Genomic DNA, 25,030 nt, shown 5'->3' on the forward strand with positions numbered 1-25,030 from the left:
CACTGGTAGTCATGTATTTTAAGTTAGCCAGCAGTCATTATTTGCCAGAACAAACTCAGATTAGCAACAGCAGGTAGGGGTGTGGAAAAGTCAGCAGAAAGAGTTTTTCAAAGGTAACTATGGCTCTGTGAATTTGCCGTCTCTGTGGGTCAGGAAGAATAAAACGGAGCCTTTCCAGAAATAAATCTGGAACAAAGGACAAACATGGATTACTGTTGGTGTGACGTTTCCTCACCGGGGAGAGCTAAAATAAGAGGGGGGACATAGGGAGCGTAAACTGTAGGCTCATGCTACGTCCTATTCACACATCCACAGGGTTTGTGTTGTTACTCTCACTGCAAAAGTCAAAAGGCTTCCACAATGTAGCTTTAAGAAAAGTGAAAACGGCGATGATTCACCTGCAAGTTGCGGGATTATATGAGGATTTCTAAGCGGGCTTATGGATGTTTGTTCCCAGTGGACATAGCGGAGTGGAGATAATCATGTCCTCAGGAAGTATAAGGTGCACTGAATTTAAATGTTACACGTCTGGGCTTCACTTGTTACCGAGTGGCAAAGATGCACTCACGTAAATAACAGGAACAATGACTTTAATGTTATTTCAGCACATATCAATAGATGGCTTCATATGTACAATGTCATCATTTGAATGACTTAACACAAATAAGGCATTTCAAGTATTGAAAATAACCCACTGGTATCACATTTTTGGTGACTCAATCAGTTTCAGGATAGCATGGACATGTAACCAAATTTGATTGATAAACCCATGTTAGAGATGATTAAAGGCATACACGTACCATACAAACAAATGGTAGAATGTATCAAGACACACAAGCTGTATTTGTAAAACATTTCCCTCATGATGCAACTGTTTCATGTTAACTTCACGTACTCAGCAAACTTTGGCTGTGTTGGATTTCGTGGGACGAAGAGGGAAGATTCACCACCACCATAAATAGAGTTCATGTACACAAGAAGGGACAAACAATTTATGTACAACATTTTACCTCTGACAATATTAAAAAGAGAAAAGAAAATCCTGAGGGCTGTCGACTTCTGTATGGGCTCATCTCGTCCGGTCCTTTGATATATTCCTCTCCTGTTTGGTGCTCCGCAGTAGACATCTGTCTCACTGATGTCTGACGAGGGACGTCAGATTCTCTCCAGATACTAATCCAAACGCACAGACAGTCACGTTCCGTTTCAAAGTTGGAAAAGAAATGATGAAAATGTATTCATTACAAGGTTATGATGAAGTTCCCCGCAGGCAGCTTGGAGCGTCAGTATTTTCAGGAGCCTTGAGCAGGATGTGCTTTATGTATTCTACATCTTTTTTACACTCTAATTTGAGAAGAGTTCACATTTCTTAAAGCAACAATAGGTTCATTGTCTCTGGTGATAACTGTTCTTATGACAGTGCTGAAATGAGAAGGGAAATTTGATTTAGAATGACGTAAATATCACAGAGATTAATATAACTAGTGGGGTTTTTCTCTTCACAAAGCTCAGCATTTAAAACAGTTGAGAGAAATTAATTACTGTACCGGTGTTCCAGTACAAATGAAGAGGCTGACCAAATTTACCTCTGCACCAGAGGTGTTCCCGTGCATCCTTTCCGCAAAATGTTAATATGTTGATGTTGTGTATGGCTGAGTGTTCTGAAAAGAAGACGAGGTAAGACAATGAGGGGTTAGGCTGTGTTGCTAACAAGTCAATTTGCAGTGAAATACAATTCCCATAAAGGTGCCGTTTTGCTGATGACACAGCGAGCGTCACAGCGCTGTACATTTCTCTACCACCGTTCTGCTGTAATATCTCGCTTCCTGTGGTCAAGAGAGGTTATCTTACCCTCGTGGTTTTGATCTTGTTCCCGGCATAGCACATCCAGCCCGAGTTGTCAGGGAGCGTCTTGCATTCCTCCCCCTCCAGGCAAGGCTCCATCTCGCACCACCACTTCCCAATTACTATGGATGCTACAGGCAACAAAGACAAGAGAAATGGCATTGCAGGTAGATTTCACCCCAAAAAGAGTCCAAAGCCAGATAGCACAGCCTTGACAGTTCAGGAATAGATGGCCTTGAGATGGAGATGTCTAATTCTAATTATTAAATGAGTCTCGTCTGCAGTGTCAACGAGTAACTTGGCTGTATCTGTCACATGTATATGCTTTAGACAACGTGTCTTAGTGCAAAACAGCTGCCTTTTATTTCAATTACAATGCACCTTCTTTATTAGATGCAGCTCCACATGAATACAGAAGGTGGAACTGAGGCTTTTCATCAAGTGAGAGGACTGGTAGGTGTGACTGGGACTTGACGTTAATGCACACCACATTCCTGCTATCAGGGGAGAAAATTGCCTTAAATACAGGGTAAGTAGACAGTAAATGGTTTGTAATGTGTGACAGAGGAAAAGAATCTGTCATAGTCGAGACCGAGAGACCTCAAAGTCCCCCGGTCCGCTCAGAGATTGCAGTAATATTTGCAAAAGGATTTAAGATAAAAGCTGCAGGTGAGAGGTTTCCAGAAACCAATGTGTGTTTTAGGTCTGTCAGACCCGAAATACGTTTCTTATGAGGGATTGTGCGCGTGTAGCAGATATTTGTCAAAGCAAGTTTAAAACCGTCATACGATATCTACAAGGTACATACACATACGTAATCAACACCTATTTTGTGTGCATCTTTTTGCCTTTTGCTTTTTTTCCTCCCCCTGCTCCTTTACTCTTCCCCGAGGTGCGCTACATTCAGCAGCTGTGTTTGACTGCTTCGTGTTAGAGTAAAGCTTCCCCCTGCAGATACCCTCTGCTGTCTGTCAGCAACAGAATTTGGATGTGACATTATCCCAGGTAATGTTAATCTTACTGGGGACAAGGTATTGCATGGGTGACTAAGGCTTTTTGAGAGATTTGAACAAATCTCTGTATCTTTACAAAACATAGCAGTTTTGTCTGGCAGGGTTTTATATTTAGCTTAATGCAGAACATATTAGCTGGAGTGAAATATAGAAAATGGAAAACATGAATTTACTGCAGTGCAACCATAGAACAGGAATGTACTGAAACTAGATGTTTTATTGCTTCTTCAGTTCCTAAAATACTCACCGTCGACACATGAGGGCCTGTTTCTGGTGGTTCCAGCCACCTTCCCCGGCAGACAGGAACACTTGACTGTCTGTGACCGCTCCTCAATACGATTCTTATTACAGCATCTGTGAGCGGCAATTACTTCACACGTTCCTCCCTCTGATAAGGAGAAACACAAACAAACAACAGACTGCGTTAAGTGAGCATCTCAGGGGCAATCAAAGAGAGCAACTTTTGCTTTCTGAGCACCTTTGTGGATTAACAGACAGTAACTAATTTAGTCTAGCGCTGTCCTTAACTAACAGCATGTACCCTGCTTGAGTATTTCTAGATTCTAGAATTTGCTCTATTTTAAAAACAGATGTTGCACTTTCTGATCCACTTAATTAGAACCATAAGGCTTATTTGATTTACCGATTAGTGGATGTTAGATATCGCAACAGCAACTCCCATTTTTGAGGACAGAAAGCTCCATGCTGCCAGTGTCTCCGATGCAACGTTTTTCTGTTTTCTCATTACCCTTGTATACTGATTGATCCGACAAAACAAGACTTCTGAAGACGTCATTCTGGTTTAGAAAAACAGTGACAGATTGTTTTAAATTTGTCATACCTCAAATCACTTTTCAGATGTTGCATGGAAATATCCACCTCTTATTCTGGCTCGCTGGGAGCCCTGGCCGTGTTTCAGATGTGTTTGTCATTTGCCCTCACTAACTTCTCATGTGTTCATTGAAATGCCTTTTTAAATTATCATTATTATTATTATTCTCCCATTAATCATCTCATGGCCTGTCAGATTTAAGTTTGGACTTAAATCTGTACAGCACCTATAGCTAGAGATGGCTTGAACCAGTACCCCAGTGAATAGCTGCTTACTCGTTGATGGTTCAGTATTAACAGTCTAATAATATTATAAACACAAGTATCAGCCATATGTGTTATTTTACTGCAAAATACTCCAGTGTCTAAAGCATAATTACTCACAATACATAACACTCTTGTTTAAGTAGTGAATAAAGTACGTGATTTATGCATTTTAGTATTGTTTATTTAATTTGTATTTTCTGTTCTTAATTCTGAAAGTGTATTACAAGGTACATGAACATAATGTGTCTTCTGATTAAGTTGCAAGGTCCATGTTCATGAATTGTTTGTGTCACACAGCAAAATAATTGTAAAACCTCTAACAAGTTTGCCGTAAACCAGAATAATTATTCCTGTGCTTGTACTCTTTGAACAAGCGAGGCCCCTGCAGCTTGTTGAATGTAAAATGATGATGAAGAGATGTGTGAGAGCGGACAGAAAAAAGACATCTATTAGCAGGAGGAGAGGCCTGCTCCAGGGTTATCATGCATATGAACACTGGATCCACCGTGCAATTATCACCAAACTACTGTCTGCGCCCTGAAGGACGAGAGGACTGGACCGAACGGACTCGACCCACCTCAACCGCTGGCCTCTCTCCCACCCACTGCACTCACACTCTCCACATATGAGAGTTGTGCAGAAAAGGACCATCTGACAATTACACCCATCAGCATGACAGAAGATCAAGGAGGTTGTGGACAGAAGGAGCGGTGAGAGGGGAAAAATATCTGGTATAGTGCCAGCGACGTGATTTGAAGAAATGTTTGACAATGAGCTGTGGGTGTGTGAAATGTATCATGGCTAGATTTGCATATATTACTATACTGCGTTTGAATATTTTAGATTGTGAGGTCCTCTTGGATTTGTTGATTTTGTTTCTTAGATGCAAAAAATGCAGCTTGCTCACTGTCTTAAGAGAAGCCGGCTGTAATCAGAGCAGCAGTCAAGAAGGAATCACTACAGCTGAGGTAAAGCTAAAGTAAAAACGGCGACAAATGAACATGTTTAAGTAGAATACAAACTAATTATTCCACTAGTTGATATGCAAAATGCAAATCTGCAATAATGATCCATTAGCTAAAGTCAAAATGCCAAATATTCCCTTGCTCCATGATCTCTGAGATCATTTTTTGTTTTAATTTTATTGTGTTTTATGTAATGTGTTTGTTTAAATTGAATATACTGTCGGTTAGACAAAACAATTAAGGATTTCGCCTGGGACTCTTAGAACTTGTGACAGGAGTTTTTCTTTTATTTTGCCTCAGGATCTAACTCTCTTTCTCATTAAGCAATACAACAAAAAACAACACAACTGTTAAGACGTGCAATCACAACATCCGTATTTTGGCTCCTGGCTGAGTGGACCCATGTTGCATGTCATTCATATTCCCCCATCCCTCAAGGCAACTATCAAATGAAGGCCAGAAAATAAAAAATGAAATACAATTTAAAAAAATCCATAGAAATATGTATAAAAAATCATTACCTGCAATGTGTCCATGAATTTTAAACACATTTAGATTAGACATATCTTTAAGCAATAAATAATTGTGTATGATTCGGTTCTTTTTTCTTTATTTTTTAACGTGTATATCATCAAATATGTTTACAGACATTGTATGAAACTTGTGCTTCCTGCTTCCTTCAGTTGCAAATAAATTTATTTTTGTTATTGATACAGTGACACATTCTTAATTTTATCAACTGTTCAAAAGAAAAGCAAAAACCTGACGTGAAAGTACAATATTTGCTAAAGTGGAATGTACACATTCTGTGCTTTTGTATTTGTAATATGCTGAAATGATCGTCTCATTAGTACTAATTTCCCCACTGATTGATTAATCAGCCTGCTAATGGTGGCGAGAGTGGGACTGCAACTGAAAAAGGTCACAGGTTTGAGTCCACAGGCTGACGAGAAGATTCGTGAAAGGTGTTTGCCTCCCCATGGCTGAAATGCTCCTGAGCTCCTGGGGCACTAAACTTGGCAGCTCACTGCTCCAATCTGCACTGGTTTGAAAATGTTAGACTAATATCTTTCTTACTGTTAACTACATTATAGTGAATCATAGGCTGTTACAGTTAATGCGCTGCCTACATGAAGTTCATTTGATATAAATGTTAAATGGGGCTGATGGCAGGGTGTTCACAATGTTGTGTAATTTAACCTTGAATCCCAAGTCTCAGTTTTCTAATCACAACATCATGGATGCAGCACTTTATGTGTTGATTTGCAAGAGAAACAGTTTGCCACAGTGGAGATCACAGCTTTTCAATGTGTTCAAAAGATCATTTCAAAGCCAAGTCATCATGTGATCCCCACTCGGGATTAATCAGCGCCGTGACCTGCTGGATGGAGGGGCTTATCTCACTTTGACTCTCTCATTTTTACATCATTGTATGAAAAGTGATCTATAGCTCCTCTTTCATACGAGACCCTGAAAGAAGCCAGAGTGATAAACTTTCTTCTGTGTGGATATTAGATACACATATGTGGATAAACTGCGGCACCTGGTTGTAAATCTGCTTAAATCTGCTGAAAAAACTGATGAGAATTGATAACGCAGAACTCAGCTTAAAATGGAGTTGTGGATCGGATGAGCAAGCGTTAAGGAACAAACTTAACAGCCAAATTTCATGCGGAAGGAAAAACTTGTCTTTTTTCTCCTTTTTTCGCGGCCTGTCGAGTTGTGTTTCTTGGGGTTATCATGACTCCTGGCTCTGTATTTCAGAAAACATCAACAGCCTTTGGTTTTCACTGAAAAATATCCAGATCTTGTAGTCGGTCTGGGAGAATGTTGCTTGCTGTCTGATGCACTCAACAAAAGGGCATGTCTGCACAACGTTAATCGTGATGTACCAGTGGAAGCAGTGGGGCATCATTTGAAAACAACAGCCCACAGGGGTTTGTTCTTCTTAATGCATCTCCTTAATTGCATAAGACAGCCCCAGATTTCCTCTTTGATCTATTAAAAACACACTACTCAACAGAATTAACTTGCATTGCTTGTTGCTAACAAACAGAGCAAAGAATTGGGATACTCTATATTTGGAAAATCATCACCTCCGAAGAATACATTAAAATCGAATAAAAATGCAAATCGGCATGGTATTTCCAGCTGCCAGATACACTGGGTACCTTTAAACATAAGCTATGCAACAGTGACAAGCACTCTGAAGTTCACCGATGGTTTCAGCCAGCGAGTACAACACGCTGCATGCTCCGAGACCCCATCCTTGCATGATAAATATTTCAGAGAGAGACGGAGGATAACATGGCTGGATATGAATGCTCTCCTCAGGTGGGGGCTGGAACCACGCAAGGGTTTAATTGTTTTCTGTATTTCCATTTCTCCCATTATCAGGGACGATGAACAAAGTCAGGTTCCCAGATGACAGACAGCTTCAGGGTCTTTGAGTTGTGCGTGTGCTTGTGTTCCTTTTCCAGCAACGTTTTGATTGACAGGGAACAAGGGTCACGCAGAAATTGTCATTCATCAAGTCAGAGGTCATGCAGAAGCAGAGGGCCTCAACTACAACTGCCCTGTTTTTGTTGCCATGCTCCCCGCTTTTGCTTCTTCATTACTCTGAGCTGGGAACCAGAGGCTGTCAGGAAACGAGGTGACCACCTATACAACCTGCACCCAACAGGGCACAGCTCATTTTTAGGTCTAGGGAAGCTGGAAAAAATCATAACTTCGTTCTATATGTGGTGGGAGTTCTGTCATGCTTACCGTTGATGATTTGTTCCTGGTGTTGTTCGGTTTCTTATGGTGATTTATTTCTTGTGCTGAGATTTCTTTTGTTGGTCTTTTATGAAAAAAATAAATAAAAATAACCCAGAGAACAATGAACATCTGCTGTATTTAGCGATGCGGTTTATGGTCCCAGTTTCTCTGCTCTCTGTCTTTGTCTTCTAGGGTTACAGATGCCATGCCCCATGTGTATAAATCACTATGAATTTCACATTCATGCCACCTCAATATTTAACCAAATTAAGCATAGAAGGTGGAAAGAGGTTGGGAGAGGTTACGAAGAACATACAAAATGACTTGCCTAATTTGCTTTCTGCATATGTAGTGAAATATTTACTGTGAGAGAGTGCTTTGAAGGAACTCAAACAAGTGTAATTAATCAAGTTCTGTACTTAACGTGGTGCTGCAGTGATTTCAGCACAGCGCTACAGTGGTTGGCGCTGTTGCATCACAGCATTCTTGCAGGGTTCTGGGTTTGAAGCTGTCAGCGGGCTGGCTGGGCCCTTTCTGTGTGAAATTTGCATGTTCTCCCTGTCCCTGCGTGGGCACTTCAGCTTCCTTCCGCATTCCAAAGACATGCTTGGGGTGAAGGGTTGACCCTCTAAGGATAAGCGGCACTCGATAATGGATGGATGGTTGGATGCAGTGATTTAATATTGGACTCATACCATAGGATGGAACTTAAAACGTTGAGATATCGCGACTTTGGGTTCCAGTATGGCACCATAAAAACCCTGGAACATAAGTTTCCCGCAATGCATCTTTCGTTAGATGCCGGGTATCTCAGACATTAGATTGCTGCAGAGCTGTAGACGACATAATGGAGCTTCAGACTAAGCAGTACTGATTCTTCTAATAAGAATATGTAAATATTAAAGGGCATTTTACTAAACCTCATGCATTAGTTAATGATCATTTGACAGATTAGGTTTTTGAATTCTAAATCCATGTTATTTTAATTTCACTGCAACTTATAACCTCTACTTACTTATAATGCAAATTATTCAATTTTCACAATCCTATCGCAGCCTTGTACTTTCCTGTTCCAAGATACTGACAGTTTGTAACACAGATGATTTTAATTAAGTCTGACATACTGAAATCTTACCGTAGAAAAGATTAATTCACTAGAAATTTTTATTTATTTTTTTAGCCAGAATTGTCTTTGTAGGATTGGGACTTCTGGGAACATTAGAGACTGACTAGAGTTAAACAAAGCTTCAGCTGCAACAGAAATGAATGTGCCATTCTACACATCTACATCTGAATAAGTTTTGCTAAAATACTTTTAATTAGTATGACTTTTATTGCAGGAATTTATATATTTGTTGCTGTATTTTTACCTTTAAGGTTCCCAAGTAAAGAATTCCACCACTGAATATTCAAAGCACTTACGTGCTAAAGCAGAATACATCTACATACATACATACAGCTTCTTGTCTATGCTGACTTCCTACACTTATTCGTTCATGATCCACAAAATAAGCCTAGTGGTGAGATTCTTACCTCTACTGTTGTGCATCGCTGCTGTTTTACTGTTTTGCTGTTTTAGAAAACAAGAAATTGAATTGTAAATGAAAGGATGGAAACCATGAGCAGAAGCAGAAGTATCTCAGACAGACTTTATGTTGAGGCTGTTATTGTCAGCTGCTGTTTCCAAGGTCAGGCATGAGTAACATGCCTCGATGGCATTATATACAACTAGGCCAGGCTCATGATTTCTCAATGATCTTCTCATCTGAGGCAGCAGTGTAGCACACCATCAGACTGCACAACTTTCACAGTGTCAGAAAAACCATCTGCAGCTTCACATCATTCCACATATTTCTTTCCAAACTACACTATTACACACAATGAAAAGAAGAAAAGCTGAATTCAGATTATTTCTGGACTCATTTCAATTCCATGATTTGTTTTATTCCATCCATTTTTCCACCCATCTAACTGTCAAATAAATTTGACAATGGACCCAAACACAATTTCTCACGGAGAAATCTACGTAGTTCAAGTTTGCCACATGGACATTTTTCACAGCACTTTACTGTAATGCTGTTATCTACACAAATGACAACACCTGGCAGTGTCTCAGCTGCTGGATGGAGAGTGAGTGTCGATCACTCTACAGTCCCCGGCACAATGAGTCATGCGGGAAGCCAACAACACTGCATCGAAATCCAATGAGTTATGGACAGCAAGCCTGGATGAAGGCAAATGCTGTCAAATCATGCATGACATGAACGCGTAGCACCATTTCTGAATTTCTGTGGATCTGCGGTTCTGCCTGCCTAATGAATGTGAACAGGGTTCATGTGGGACCAGTAAATGGTTCTTCAGACGTGATGAAACAGCCATTGCGCAGAGGAAAATGGTCAGTCTATCTCAATAGAAATGTCACTACGCAATAAGTATGCAATGACTCGCTGTCTACTGTAATGAGCCCAGACTGTGTGGTTGTCTCTCGGGACGTTGATAGCAAGTATACCCTCTGAATGGCAACACTCCTCGACCATCTGTTCCCAGCTTTCAAAAAACAGTGTGTACATGAAAATATACTATGTGTGGAATTTACAGAGTGACACTGAATACCATTTATATTCTGGGTAAAATCTAATAATAATGCATGTAAAATGTGTGAATTTAATGAACAGAATATATGACTGAAAGGTTTGCACTGAGAGTAGTCACTGTCACACCCCATATACAAACCAAATGGAAAGCCTAAGGGACTCAATTTAGCAGATAACCAGCGTCTCTCCTGGGGCTTTGGATTCCAGTGACAGGCGATCAGTGACACTACAGCACCCTATACTGAATGTTTATGCTCACGCACAAGTGCCATGCGACAATACATCTTTACAACAGTGTGGGATTTGAATAACTTGAAAAAAAAAGCTCAGTCCAAGTCACAAGAACGGCCCTGCAAGCCCACAGTTCCTGCAGTTAATTATTTTGTATCTTAATAGTGATTTGCCAGAGACAGCAGGCCCCGATCTCCAAACCACAGCAGTCCATGTTTTCGAGCGCCATGCCTGTCACCTTTTAATGAGAAATGCATCAAGGTGACCCATAATAGGACACTTTCCCTGTGCATGCTCTCCACAGACATCCAAGCCAGCAGGGTACAGCAGTTCTGTTGCTGACAGGAAATGGGAGTGCCAGATTAGAGAATGTCAAATTAATGCAGATGGAAGACAGTGAGAGACACAAAACATGTGACTGCATGGTGTCAAACGGAGAGACTATTTTTTCCCCTACCTTCTGCAAAAACATCTGAAGTCCCTGTAGTACTGTTGTTATTCTAGACATAGATGGTGGGGTGAACGTGAGTGACATATTGTTTGATAAACTGCAAGACAAATTTGTTTTAAGGCTGGAGAAGAGGACGAGGAATTTGAAATGTTTTCGGAATTAACAGTGTTGGGGAAAGGATTCAGATATTAAAAGTGTGAACACATGAGGGTATTTTTTTTTTTAACTAAGCAGTTTGTTTTTTTCCTTAACGCGTGTGCATGTTTGCATGAGCTTGACAGAAAGGAAATCAAAACAACTTACAAGTATAGGAAACTACCATTTGCTGCTCTAAAAAAAGGCACTGTCCGTGACAAATAAAAGCACAGAAATTCATGAAATATGGCTGGTGGTTTTGACAGCATGTCAGGCTGGGAGGCTGGAAGATTGGTCCTGTGCAGTGGGCCAAAGATGGGTGATACTTTATTGAAATGCAAAATGACTACTCACAGAGCAGAGCTGGTGTTGTTTTAAGATGCATGAGAACTGCATGCAACAGAGGAAGCTGCGAGTAGCAGGGAATGGGTTTTTGCACGTGAGCCTCAAAGCCTGTCGTCTTATGTTGTCACACACAGGCCTGGGACACTGCAAGACTGGTCCTGATCAAGGGCATTAAATGCTATTCTGACTCTCAACGAGTGCAACCTGCACATGAAAAAGGCCTCTAGTTATTTGGTTGTTATGCTGGAGATGGGTGGCTTGTTGAGCGTGACAGCAAAGTACAGCAATCACACGGCAGCTTTCATGTCCATTAAACACACATAAACAAAGGCGCTCCGTCTGCATTATCCTCTTGTAGCGCACGTTTACTCCCGAGTCCTTTTAGAATGGGCAAATAGAAAAACTGCAATGTAAAAATATGTCTCCTGTCAGTGTGATGTCATTCATTTTTAAATGTCAAGCTGTTCCTGTCCTTCTTCTATCTAACCCTTTTCCCTGACTGGCAAATGTCCAGAACTGGTATTTCATATTTTTAGATCGACTGCGCTGATGAAAGGACTTACATTCACTGAGAAGAAAAGGAAAGGAGAGATAGAGCCAAGCCGGAGAGCCTTTAGAGAACGGCTGCTCGCCTCTGATGTGACTGCTGGCCCTTTCGCTGCCAACCAGACAATCTACGCAGGGTGCCAAATGTGCCTGCAACATGTAAACTGCGTAATATGCATAGTACAAAGACTAAATGACCTTTCATGCTGTATGGCATGTACTCTGAGGAGACGCTGGCGATTATTATGCAGATAAGTCAGCAGATAATGGGAGAGATACAGCAGATATTATCTTTACACTATCGAGCAGTCCTGCTGCAGTTAAGGAAGACATAAAACATGTGTTAATGTATGGTATAGACTGATCAGATACAGATCATAATGGAAACCTATGAAAAAGTCTTATTCTTGTAATGAAATGTCTCCCAGTGATGCACAACTTAAAATGCTTCAGTCAGGCTTTCCGTCATATTGTTCATATTTGACGAAATGTAATACTCTCACTTTTGTCCCCCCATTTTCACATGTGCATACTCCAGTCTCTGCAGGAAAGGTAATTGGATCTGTAGAGTAAATATGCCGGAAGACTTATGGCACACCAAGGAGATATTAGAGCAGGATGCGAAAAAAACTGAAATATGCAATAGAGCCTGATAAACCCAATATTAATTCCTTTGCTTATTTCTAATACAACCCTCCCCCTTGGAACCAATTAGTAAGTTGAGATGCTTCTTTTCAGTTTAATGAGGTCTAAGTAATGATAATGAATTTCATATTCCTGCCAAGCATTTAAAATAGGCTACCACAAAGGCACCACCACACGAAATGATTTCTCAAGAATAATTCCCATTCTGCAAGAGGTATTGCTTTCATTGAGAAAATCAAAAATGGGGAAATGAGGTCTCGTATAAGTACAGAGGATGAATTAATAAAAGTAATTTTTCTTTACGCTGATGCTGTTTGGGGACGACAGGGGCCTCAGTCAAATGAAATAACTCTACAGACCTAGTTTTAACTAGATTCTAATAAACGACGTGTCTAACAACTGGGTCGGAAAATCCTTAAAGTCACATCTAAATTTCCCCACGCTTGGCCAACAGTGAAGTGACAAAACCGTCTAAGGAGCAAGGAGAGCCGGAGGGTTGTCACATCTTGTAAATCCTTCACAAGCAAAAAAAAAATTTTTTAAAAAGCCATAAAGGGAGAAGTCCCAGTGCCAAACCTGTTACATCTCAACATCTCTACTCTTCCATTTAATGTGGGTTAACAGGAAAACTAGGCACTGGGGTAGCCTTCTACCTTGGCAGGGAGCATATTTGCTGGGACAATCCTCATCATAAGACAAGAAGGTCTGAACTTTCTGATATAATATTTACAAACGGTGGGGACACAAGGTTATCATTAATTCAGCAGTAGTTTTTGTTTCAGAAATGTTGAATTAACAACGAAGAGTGCTCACACATGAACCCACGCAGGCTTGTGCAACCACTGACATCAGCAATTAGAGTGAAGAGCGGTGATGGTAGGATCCTTTCTGTGTGAGGGCTTGTTCTGATTCTCTGGCATGGGAACAAAAGATGAGAAGGTCGTACTGAGTTTTTTTCATGTTATTAATCAAGAGAAATTTGAAGTGGTGTCACGGAGTCTGGCATAACATTTACTGTAGTCTGTAGTTAGCTTTGTAGCTGTGAAATGCTTCAGATTAGTGGTTCTCACTTTTCTGACATTGTCTAATCAAACGGTGGGACCTAGACCAGAACACCAAAAATGCCATGGGGAAATGAGTCACACAACGACCGCAAAGACACACAAAGTGATGCAAAATGAAACAATGAAATTATAGTAATTTTGTGTCTCCTTCAGTCTGGGTGACATGAACACAAAGGTATGTAAAACACAAAATGACCAGAAAAGCAACACGAAACATCAAGACACACAAAATGAGACACACGACGAAACAGAAAAGCAAAACGGGATACACAAATGACCGCGAAGAAACACAGAGTGACACACAAAATGAAAAAACAAAATAATTTTTTTCATTTTGCCCCTTTCTGTTTCTTTTGGTGTCTTGGTCTTGCGTGAAAATGGTGGTAAAGCCATTTACATGTGTGTATCCAGGAGCCTTACAATCTGTCTATGAAAACAGCAGCTATTACTGATATTATTTTATGTAAAAATACTCTTTCATTCATTCATCTTCTGTAACTGCTTGTCCTGTGAAGGGTCGCAGGGGGGCTGGAGCCTATCCCAGCTGCCATCAGGCGAGAGGCGAGGTACAGCCTGGACAGGTCACCAGTCTATTGCAGTGCTAACACAGAGCATGTCTTTGGACAGAGTACTTGGAGAGAACCCACGCAGACACAGGGAGAACATGCAAACTCCACACAGAAAGGCCCATGGATTCGAACCCGGAACCTTTATATAAAAATATACATTTATATTTGTCATTAATTTATTATTCAGTATAAACCAAGTGCTCCTTTACCTCCTTGACATATTCCCCATCCAGACCCTGGTCTAATGCCTATGCACAATTCACAGTAATGAAAGTTTAATTCTAATTACACTCAGCACCATCATTATGTATTAATTACTATGAAACATTCATGTTAGCCATAAACTCTGTTAAGAAGCCACTAATTCGCTTTCAGCCACAGATAACTGTTGCTACAGATAAGCTGGTTCAGTAACTTTCCGGAGCATTAATATTAGCACACACACTCATTTGGTTTGCTGTTTGCACACATCAGTAAGACTGGTGTCTGTAATAGCTCGGCTTTGTTTTGGACTATTTCTGGATTAAAGCAAACTGAACACTTTTATCAGGATACAGGGTTTCAGAGTCAACTATCCTTGAGCTATGGCAGCTGTCACAGCAACATATTTAGAAAACTGCTGCTAACTACAAACACAACAAGGCTCTAAAAATCTGTCTAATGACCCCAAGAGGATGCACTGTTTCTCATACCTAAGAGAGAGGAAGTGGTGTGAAACAATCAACTAATAATGTCATTCTGGGGCAAAATGTGTTACTACTATTCTTAGCAGCATTTAAACAGTAGGCCTCGTGTATGCACAGTCCTAATTATGTCTTAGAGAAATTCTTGGCCTGAGGCCACAGTCCGTGGTTGTAAATAAACTTTAACATCAATGTACCATGTTTGGGCCTCACAGTACCTAGTGTATATTCCTAAGGAGCTGTCTTTGTGCACACATTGTTTTACTTGCTGTATGTAAAGCTTCATATTTCTACATTTGACATTTTTATGTTCTAATGATTGATTTGTCTGTGTTTTAAGCCCATAGAGGACCAAGCAAGTTTTGACAATATTTTCCAATGTATCTGCATGTAAATAATTGATAGGGATGACAACATCTTTGCAAGCAGTCTACTATTTAGCAAGGATGGTATACCTGACAACTGCAAAACAGCTGCAATGTAATCCTGTGGGGCAGCTAGCTATCTCTGTCAAATTACCTCCAATAAAACTGCTTGGTTTTACCACAGATTGGGTGCAGACAATCAATTGTGAGTTCTGCTCCAGACGTTTTCTCAGCCTTGTCTGTCCCTTGTCGATTAAGGCTGGCACGTTGGTTTACATCATTTTTTTCCAAAAGGCAGAGTGACCAGGGCATATAAATGAACGTTGCTCAGTTCAACTTAAAATTTGCAGGTATTTTTAAGTGGATCACTGGCCTGACATTTTAAAATCTGCAAAGTTGCACAGCTAATTCATTCAGCATTCCACTGGGCTGCCTGCATTATGCAGAAAAAAAGCTGTGCACACACCCTTCACATCTGGCTGCTGTTTGCCAGGTTTTAGGCTGAAATTGTATGTGTTGTTTGTATTGCAACAAACTGGTAACTTAGATAACTTATGGATCTGTGTATGAACATTCTTCATAATAAAGTAAGAGAGTTTCCCGGGAAAAACAACATACCAAAAACCAGGAAGACACAGAGAAAAATTCAAGCCTTGGCAAGTATGCCTGCTACATTTATGGAGGAAGGAAAGAAGAGAAAAATCTAAAAAGAATAAAAGAGGGTGATTGAGGAAGAAGCATGACAAGAGTATATCGCCGCTTTCAGCTGTTGATGAGAGCTTTGAGAAATAAAAGGCTGCAAGTTACACGCCGAGCGGGCCATCTTGCTGTTGCGCTGGTGGGAAATGTCGCTCGCTATGTCTTGTGCTGCTGAACTTGCTTGATGTTTGGCTCCCTTAGCAAAGTTTTTGGTTTGCTAGTTTCTGATCATAAGCCAAGTCGGCTCATATTAACAGAGGCGAAGCCACTAGCAAGGCATCAGAGTGCTGTAACAGTCAACTGCACTCTGAAACTGCAGGGTTGGCCAGTCGCAAAAAATATATAAATCCTTTCATAACTGTGTTTAAACAGAAGGAAAAAAAAAAATGTAAATTTAAAACTCTGAAGTCTGAGAAGTCTTGGTCGCCGGTCGTCATGGTAACAAAACATGCTTTCTGACTTGGGAGCTTTTCAGGAGCTTAGCAGGCAAGCAACGGAAGGGTTTGATTGAATAAACAGAGCTCTGAAAAATGCTGACACATCTCCGCCCTCATCTCAGGGTACTTCCCATGACCTTATTTTCGTGTCTCGTCGCTCAAATGACCACTAATTTGTTGTGGTCTGCCATCATTGCATCCTAGTTACTTTTGTACTCTACTGAGGAGCATCAAAAAGCAAGGAGGCTGCCTGGAGGAGCCAAGATCAAGGGTGCACAATACCATCCCTTGAGAAAGGCTGGCACACTATACATGAGATAGCCAATATGTCATCCACATAGGCTCTCATCACCTCTTTCCTTTTGGGTTGAATACAATCCCGTGGACTGCATGGACGACCAAGAAACCAGTTTAAATCAATTACATATTGCAGAAAAGTTGATGTGCAGATAGTTGCGCCAAAAATTAATCCAAAACCTTTGAACAGTTGAGATAGAAATACTAAGAAGGAGGCAGAGAGGAGCACACTAATGGGTGTGTTGGCAGCTGGATCACTCAAAACAACTCACCTGTGTTACTGGACACTATACAAGCTTAACTTATCTTATAGTGGCATGAGACAAACGATTTTACCTTCCATTAAATCACTATAAACACCTGCAGAATAATGCCAGGAGCCAAATTACTTCCGGTTTTAGCATTCTTTACAGAATCCACATAGCTAAGAGTTGTACAAAAATTCACAGCCTTTTGTAAACTTATTTAAATAATATGTTGCAGTAGCGATGGGATAACTGTGAGCTCTTAACTGTTACAGGTTTGGCCTCAGACCATAATGACCGTGCTAATGTACAGGCCGTGTCGTAGCTAGGTCAGTTGTCAGAGCACAGTGCTAGTGCTCGTCAGGATATTATTTGTAGAGCAGGACTGAAAAGTAAAATATTTCACTGGTAATTTGTTCACCCGGTGACTGTACAAGATAAAAATAGATGTCTGTATAGGACACCTCTTGACACTGAGTGGAGTTATTGCACCAGGCTGATGCTGGAAAAGTGAAGGGAGAAGACTGAAGATGGATCAAATTAGGTTGTTTTTTTTTTTTTTATGAATATTGCTCCCTCTACGGAGGGCACAGTATACATGTGATATAGTAGTGTCTCTGGGTCATTTATAACTAACTGATTTAATTCTGGTGGTTTTGTTTTGTTCCGCTATCGAGGTTCATGTCGAGTGTCATCCCTCAGAGTTTTAAGCCTGGATTCGCCGGTAGATTAAAGTCAAGTAGAAATTATCAAAGATTTTGATTTAATTTGTTTTCTGATTTAGGTCAAACAAATTCCACAGTAAGATTTTCTACTTTACTGTCCACTATTTTCCAGTTTTATCTTGTAACATTAATAATCTTAAAGTTAAAAAACATAAAATATAATAGGATGATTTCAGCCTGCATTTCAGACATTTTTTTTTTTTTTTATCTAATTCTCACAGTCTTTAATCTCAAGCAATGAAGGAATGTAGTTTTATTTTTTTAAGGTGTTTTCAAGGTTGATTACGAGTCACTGATACCATGAATAAATGCAGGCACAAAGTTCAATAAGACTGCTTATGTTGGTTTTCTGTCACATGAAATCCGAGGTGATGAATCAAACACTGTTTTGGTACTAGAGGCCTTTAAATGACAGCAAATCTCAAAATGAAGACACAGCCTAAACGACTGATGATAAGGATTATATTTCAGTGGCTGATGATCAGCCAGATATGACTTTAACCGTGCTACCTCGGAGATAATGAGCTTCACAGCAGAACAGAGGACTGTTGCCAGTGGCATGTTTCAGTGACCTCAAGATGTGACTGATTCGCGATTACCCTTTTGACTGATGAGTAAGTGCCATTGAGCAGTTACAGTAGTCTATGACTAATAATACTGTACATATTTTATTATGATTAACATAATGTTCTGGGCAGTTATTTTTATTTCTAGTTCAATCCGTTACACAAGAAACAGTCAAAAGACCCACCATATGTACGGTTAAAACGTATGACAAGAGTCATTTCGTGACCTGCCACATTGAAACCTTCATGGAGCTGATGAACTTTGAGTGCCATTAACACCTCTGCTATTATTACCTAGGGATCGTGGCTTAAGTTAGAAACAGCTGGTGTAGTCGGAAAGCTTTCTAATTAATTAAGCTGTGTGCCACAGAAATTCATTTTGCATATAAGCGTTGTGACCACAAACCATAGCCCCAGCACAGAATTGGCTGAAAGACTTCAATTAAACATGCTGTTTAAACAAATATCCACAAGCTTAGAGGGGCTCTCTCTTATGAATAATTCATAACCTGAAAGGGAAAATAAATGGGAAATACTAGAATATGTAAAAACCTATTTGTAGCTGTGAGCATACAGTAATAATTAGGCCACTGATTGTCCCTAGATTCATTTACTTAAGAATATATTTTTCTTTCGAGGCTAACCAGGGAAATTGCATGAATACTTTATTGCCGCTAAAATGTGATCCAACACGACTGAGCACACTTTGTCTCTTGTTTCAGCAGAACCATTAAGGAAGGAATTTATTTTTAAAGCCTATAGAAGATGTTTCGGGTGTTATACACCGAGGCTAGGGCTCCTTTGACGTCACGGTAACATGTGTAACAACATCAGGACAGAGTGTGTTTGCTGAGCTCCAGATGTGCAGAGGCCTCAGGCTCGGGCTGCACGCCACTTCCCATTGGCGCTGCAGCAGAGCAGCGATGACACAAGCGAAAGCATGGATGAGAAGAGGTCTTAGGGAGGGGTGGAAGAAGATGTATGTCAAAATAATGTGCCTCTGGGATGCATTATATAAGGCTATTAAATTGTCAGTGTCTAAAACAGTGCATAGTGGATTCAGTCCTTTGTTTGTGACAGCTGAAAATCCATTTTTCATGTTTGTTTCATTGTGAGCTTTACCAGCGAGTGGCTTCTTTTGTTGGCGCACAAAGAAAAAAAAAAGGACTGATCCCCTAGTCCTCACTAAAGCTCCTGAAGGGGAAACATGAGGGATTTGTGTGTCATTCACTCTACAAAATAATAATAATAATAATAATCTATAATTGCAATCAATATATTCAGAGAAAGGTAATATTAATATATACTGGAATTTCATCCACGTTGAAAAGGTGCTTCATTACGAGGAACTGAGGGAGCCGGATTTGCAACAGAAGACCAGTGAAATGGATATAACACAGAGTAAAGTATTTATGGCATCAGTCTGAATAAATTATAGCATACAGTGGATACTTGCAGTTACTTCTGCTTGTTCTGCATATCTTATCTTGTTGCACACATGCACTAGCAGCTTCACATTTTAGCAGCGACCACGAGGTAGGAGATTATCTGCCGAGTGCTGAGAATCAGTGACCTTTCAGTTATGAACAGTTTGACCCCACAAAGCCAACAGTTGGTGGGAGTGAGTTCACGAGGGACCAAGGCCACCTCAGGCAGCCGCTGTCTACCGTTTGTCGTACTTTCTGCTCGTTCACACCTCCACATGGTGCACTACTTCACCAACAGCACCGTTTCTTTCTCTGGAAACAGACTGCCGCTCAACACCTTTGTTCTTTCTGCAGCACACACATATATATATATATCAGTCTCAAATCATACAGGATCTGAGGTGTTACTCCTGAAGTGTCATTTGTCATACCTCCACAGCATATTTTTATATTTTTAGTATCTGGATGAAGTTTTAAAAATCGCTGCACGCAGGAGATGCTTTCTTTTTTGTGTCGCAAGTCAGTGTTTTAGACATGAAAAATTGTCCATCTGTGGTTTCCTTTGGACATCTTCAGGGGTCGAGAAACACGCGACCCCAAAAGCACCATCTCTGCCCGGCACTTTACGGATGCACGACAAACACAATCTGTTCCCTTTTGTGCAGTGTTCACGCTCTTTGCACCAAATAAATACAGCACCTTATGAATCATACCGCAGAGAGCAACACTGCCTGTACCGGGAAGGCAGAGAACAGCCCTGAGCATATCTGAGAGAGTGGCAGGCAGCAGTCTGTAAGTAGAGCTGTAGGGTTGAATGCAGGCCACCCTTCCCGAATCACTGAGCAAACACAAGCACCTTCTCAAGGGTCATACAGCTAATGGACTTCTGGACACACATTCTTTGCAATAAGGTTGCCTATATGTCAGTGCACGGGTAGAACAGCTGCTTTCGCTATGTCAAAGAAATTATGAGTGGGAACACATTGGGAGAGAGAAACACAAAGCTGCCTGTAAATCTGTTATCTTGCTGTCTCAGATGGCTTTCCACTCTTCAGGTGTTTCTATTTACAAATAATTGTTTATCCAGAGTCGGTGTGCGTTTTAAAGGATATGAAAATCGGGTCACAATTTAGTTGTTCCTCGAAATCCAAACAGATGAATGACTCGATACATCTCCCCGTAAACCTCAATTTCTATTGGCAAGGACACAACTGATCTCTTGCCCTCTGTAATCTCGATTTCCTCTGGTAATGCCGGTCACCGTGAACTTGTGGCATTTCTGCTGCCTTTAATGATTGGCCCAATGGTCTGCAGCCAATGGCCTTCTTGCCACCAATTCATGACCCGTCAACCCCAATCCTCCCACCAATCCAACAGGCACACAACACACAGCACAGAACAAATGTCCTCGTGTCAGAATCAATCCAGACAGGCATCCCATCTTCCTCTCATAAAACTGGCATCTCATTTATCCAGGAGTGAGGACTATGGTAAATGGAATGACAGGGCATTTACACTTTCAGTGGCAGAGGGTCCTGAAGGATTCGAATTGTTCGCTCTGAACTCATTTTCTCCAAAGAGGAACCTGAATGCACATTTGAAATATTAATTCCATTTCCCTTTGTTGACACGAGACCACTTTGTAGAAGATATCCTATTTGCAAGTATCTTTTTTCCTTTTCTTCTACATTTCCTTTCTCCTCCAATACACAGGCACAGACCTGGGTAATGAAACGAAGGTGTCGAAACAGGAAGTCTTCTGACTTACAATATTGAGAGCATTGAAAAGACCTCTCGCTGATATGCTTGAGGTGCACCAGCGCAGAGAGGAAATAACAGACACCAAGGACCTGCACACTCATGCAGCTACTTCTCCCTTTGAAGTTCTGACAGCATTCAGCCTCCACTCCTCTGTTGAATTCTGAGATCATAATTATTTACCATAACCAGGGCTCACATCCGCCTGACGAAAACAGAGGTTCGACCGCTATGTTTTGGTCATATTCTATTCAGTGCAATTTCACTGGGATCATAATCGCGCAGATCAAATTGAGGGGGAGCAGCGTAGCATGAATATCAACTGTAATAGCTCAAGAAGAAACACGCAAATGCATTCAGAGTCGGCCTGTGTGATTTTCAGTGCAGGAACTCTCGAGCTATGTGGTGCAAATCTTAATGAAAATCAGTCACGCCGCAATGTGCCAGCAAAAATAATAGTTAATCGCTAATATGTTAATGAAAGTAATGGCTTAATAAAATCAAGAGTGTTTCTTTCTTTGAACTTGCAACAATCTAATTAAACACTTAAGCAACCAACCAAGCCAGACTGCAACGGTACTCAAAAGGTAGCAGCAGCAACTGAAGAGATGGAATGAAAACCGGAGATGAACTCATCTCCGATTTTCTGTGGGCTCACCAATCATGTGGATTGTGGTTCGACCAGGCCTCGTCCCGTGATGCTGTTGGATGGTGTCGTAGAAAGTGGCCTGACACAGCTGGATGGCAGTCACACTGACCCAGAGGCACAGGCAAAGCAGCCAGGACATGACAGGACACATCTGCTAAGGACCGGCAGAGGTGGAATCAACTCACAATACATCATGTTCTCAACCCCTGACCCCGCCCCCCACCCCTCAAAAGCACACTTCAGGCGACATGAGCAGAAATAACCACATAAATCTAAATGAAACATTTTGTCCAAGCACATCTGCCCATAATTGACCATAACATCCCTCGCTGGAGTTTTTTAGTCATTGGAATTTATCATTAGTGTGAGTATACAAGAATGAGTTCTTCACTGTTTTGTCTTCCCAGTTTGCCCCATCGTGTCCCTGAGCCACAACACTGCAAATGTGGAGTGATCCCTGGGGAGTTTTTCCCATGCAGCAGATATTTCCCCTGACAGCCTGACTCCCTTCAACTCCTGAGCTGTGCTCCTGCCTCAAAACCAAAATCAAACTTAAAGAAAGATAAGATTCCGCAAGCAGCTGCCTGCCGAGGCTTTTCTGTATCTGTCAGAATAATGTGACAGTGACATGGCGGTAATAGGAATCAAAAGGCTTGTAATGTTTCACCATGTTGTTTCGATAAGAAAATAATAAATAAAATAGAACAGCGAAGAATGCTCCTGGTCATACGGGTGGAAATCTATCAAGGAGAAAATTGAAAGCTGAAATGATTTCACAGCAACAATCTGAATTGTAAATCATCTTTTAAAATAAATCCGTGTATACAGGAGTCATTTTAATGCTTTAATGATTTAATTTCTGTTATTACATTGCATTTTTGAGTAAAAACTTTTTTTTTTAATTTATGAAGGAAAATATGTTCTGCATCAATTAATATTGTTCATCTTCTATATCTTTTCTGTCTTCACACGTTTCTTGGGAATCAAATGGAAATGTACAGTAAAATCAATATTAAGGCACATTATGGAATAAATACAATGACAGAAAAAAAAATCTATGCAACAGAGTGCAGTTATTCTTTGATTTATAGCTTGCATGTTTATGTTTTGCCAGATCGATACAAAAATTCAAACCCAGGATTTAGTTTTTCTCCCCAGACTATAAGAAAGAAGAGTCTCTTACCTGAGCAACCAAGCAACAAAGAGAGTACAAATATCTCAACAGAATGACATAAATCCATCCATAATGCTGCTCATGTTGATCCCATCCAATAACTCTGAATTTGGCACAAGGAGGGAACTCCACTGACTCTGCCTCCCTGCCCCACACTTTGATAGCAACAGTCCAGTGATTCAGAAATGACCGTGAAGCCGGAGTCAGGAAATAGATTTACAGCCCTTTCAATTCCACCTTTGAAATATCACTGCTTCCCCTTGAGGAGTTGCTCCCACTGACACTGAATTCATTTGCCCCTTCGCATTTATAGCCACGTGCAGAGTGCTCCTTAATTAACTGTAGTGGAATCTCTTCTTTCACCGTCTGCATCCTTCCAGTGAGAGGCAGCCTCTGAGCAGCGGCTCTCGCTGAGTCCCTCCTCAGCGAGCACTAAGAGACAAATGTTCCCGTACAGCTTGGCTGAGTGTAAAGACTGTATCACATGTCTTAAAGCCAGACTGCCTCTGGATTAGATGCCATAGTGGGACCGCATCTGATCATATGCTTCTGACAAATGCAAATCAGGGAAACTGGCACCACTCGTGTCGCTACGACCACATGGTTAACAATTATTTACATTTAGAATGGATTTATTTTCCTCACGAGGCAGCATTTCCTTTTCCTTTTTTCCTTTTTTTTTTTGTTGTCACTTTCTACTCTGCCCTATATTCATCCTTAATGTGTTAAGTGATTAAAAGTTAATCCATGAATTTTAGGCGGAAAGTCAGGATGTTATATTACCAGAATGTGAGGAAGGATAGAAGTAAACCTTAGCTTACCTTTCTGTTGTTACAGTAAGGCACATAAAAGAAGATTAGGAAAGAACGTGTTTTCACATGCTGAGCAGAAAGGAAAATTGAAAGCGGATTGTGTTGAGAAATAATAATGTCCTTACAGCTGAAGGTAATCTTCACCTACAGTGGGGGAGTTCTCCAGCCTCGGATGGAGACATAATGACGATCACAGGAACGACATGGAGGTGAGTGCTATTGTTTGGAGTGAATCAGCGCCCATGTATGACTGGGAAACAGATCGAACCTCCTCGAGTTGTGTCTGGATTTTTATTTTTTATTTTTTTATCACTGGCATGCAGAACATGCCCAAGGCCTGCAGCTCACACTGCCATCACTACAGCATAAAGACTTCACATTTTGTTTTGATGCTTGCTCAGGGAAGACAGGGTGCATTCCCAGTTCAGGAAGGAGTGAAGAAAACTCAGAGTGAGAGGAACGGCAGGAAACTGCTCGAGATGTAGGCACACTACAACACAGCATTAATGTCTGAGGCTTTGGCAGAGTCAACTGTGCGCACAGGGGGTTTGGGACACATAGGAGGGAGCCAATAGCATAAATTGCTGAGTTGTTCTGAGCAGAACAATAGTTTCCAGAGCTGGGGCGGTCATTAATTGTTTATAGCGATGTTCCCACGTCGACACTGTGTTTGGACATATGAGGACTGAACTTTATTCAAGCCATCTGTTTCAGTTGGTTGTTCAGAAATATGTTGAATTCTCTGAGCTCCTGCGGTGACCATGAGTCTCAAACACAAAAACCCTGAAATCAATAATGTAATTGATCTTTATTCCTGTGATTCGCTCAGACAAAGTTAAATATTTGCAATAGGTGTCAGTGATTTGATTTTATATCAAGAGACACAGCAGCCAGAACCACCAGCTAAAACTGATTTTAATTCTAATTCATGC

The 25,030-nt window shown here is 40.8% G+C and overlaps 1 protein-coding gene across 1 annotated transcript; it reads right to left on the reverse strand.

Moving 5' to 3' along the window:
• Positions 1-1,493: 1,493 nt before the first annotated feature.
• Positions 1,494-22,263, reverse strand: LOC311493899 (chemokine-like protein TAFA-1; the record flags this gene model as incomplete). Its single annotated transcript, XM_084552719.1, has 4 exons — positions 1,494-1,661; positions 1,852-1,976; positions 3,106-3,246; positions 22,122-22,263. 4 exons carry the CDS (start codon positions 22,261-22,263, stop codon positions 1,629-1,631), a joined length of 441 nt encoding a protein of 146 aa, XP_084408845.1. The 3' UTR covers positions 1,494-1,628.
• Between the last annotated feature and the right edge of the window lie 2,767 nt (positions 22,264-25,030).

This window comes from Chelon labrosus (assembly GCF_963514085.1).
Source record: "Chelon labrosus genome assembly, chromosome: 10".
NCBI classification, from domain to species: Eukaryota; Metazoa; Chordata; class Actinopteri; order Mugiliformes; family Mugilidae; genus Chelon; species Chelon labrosus.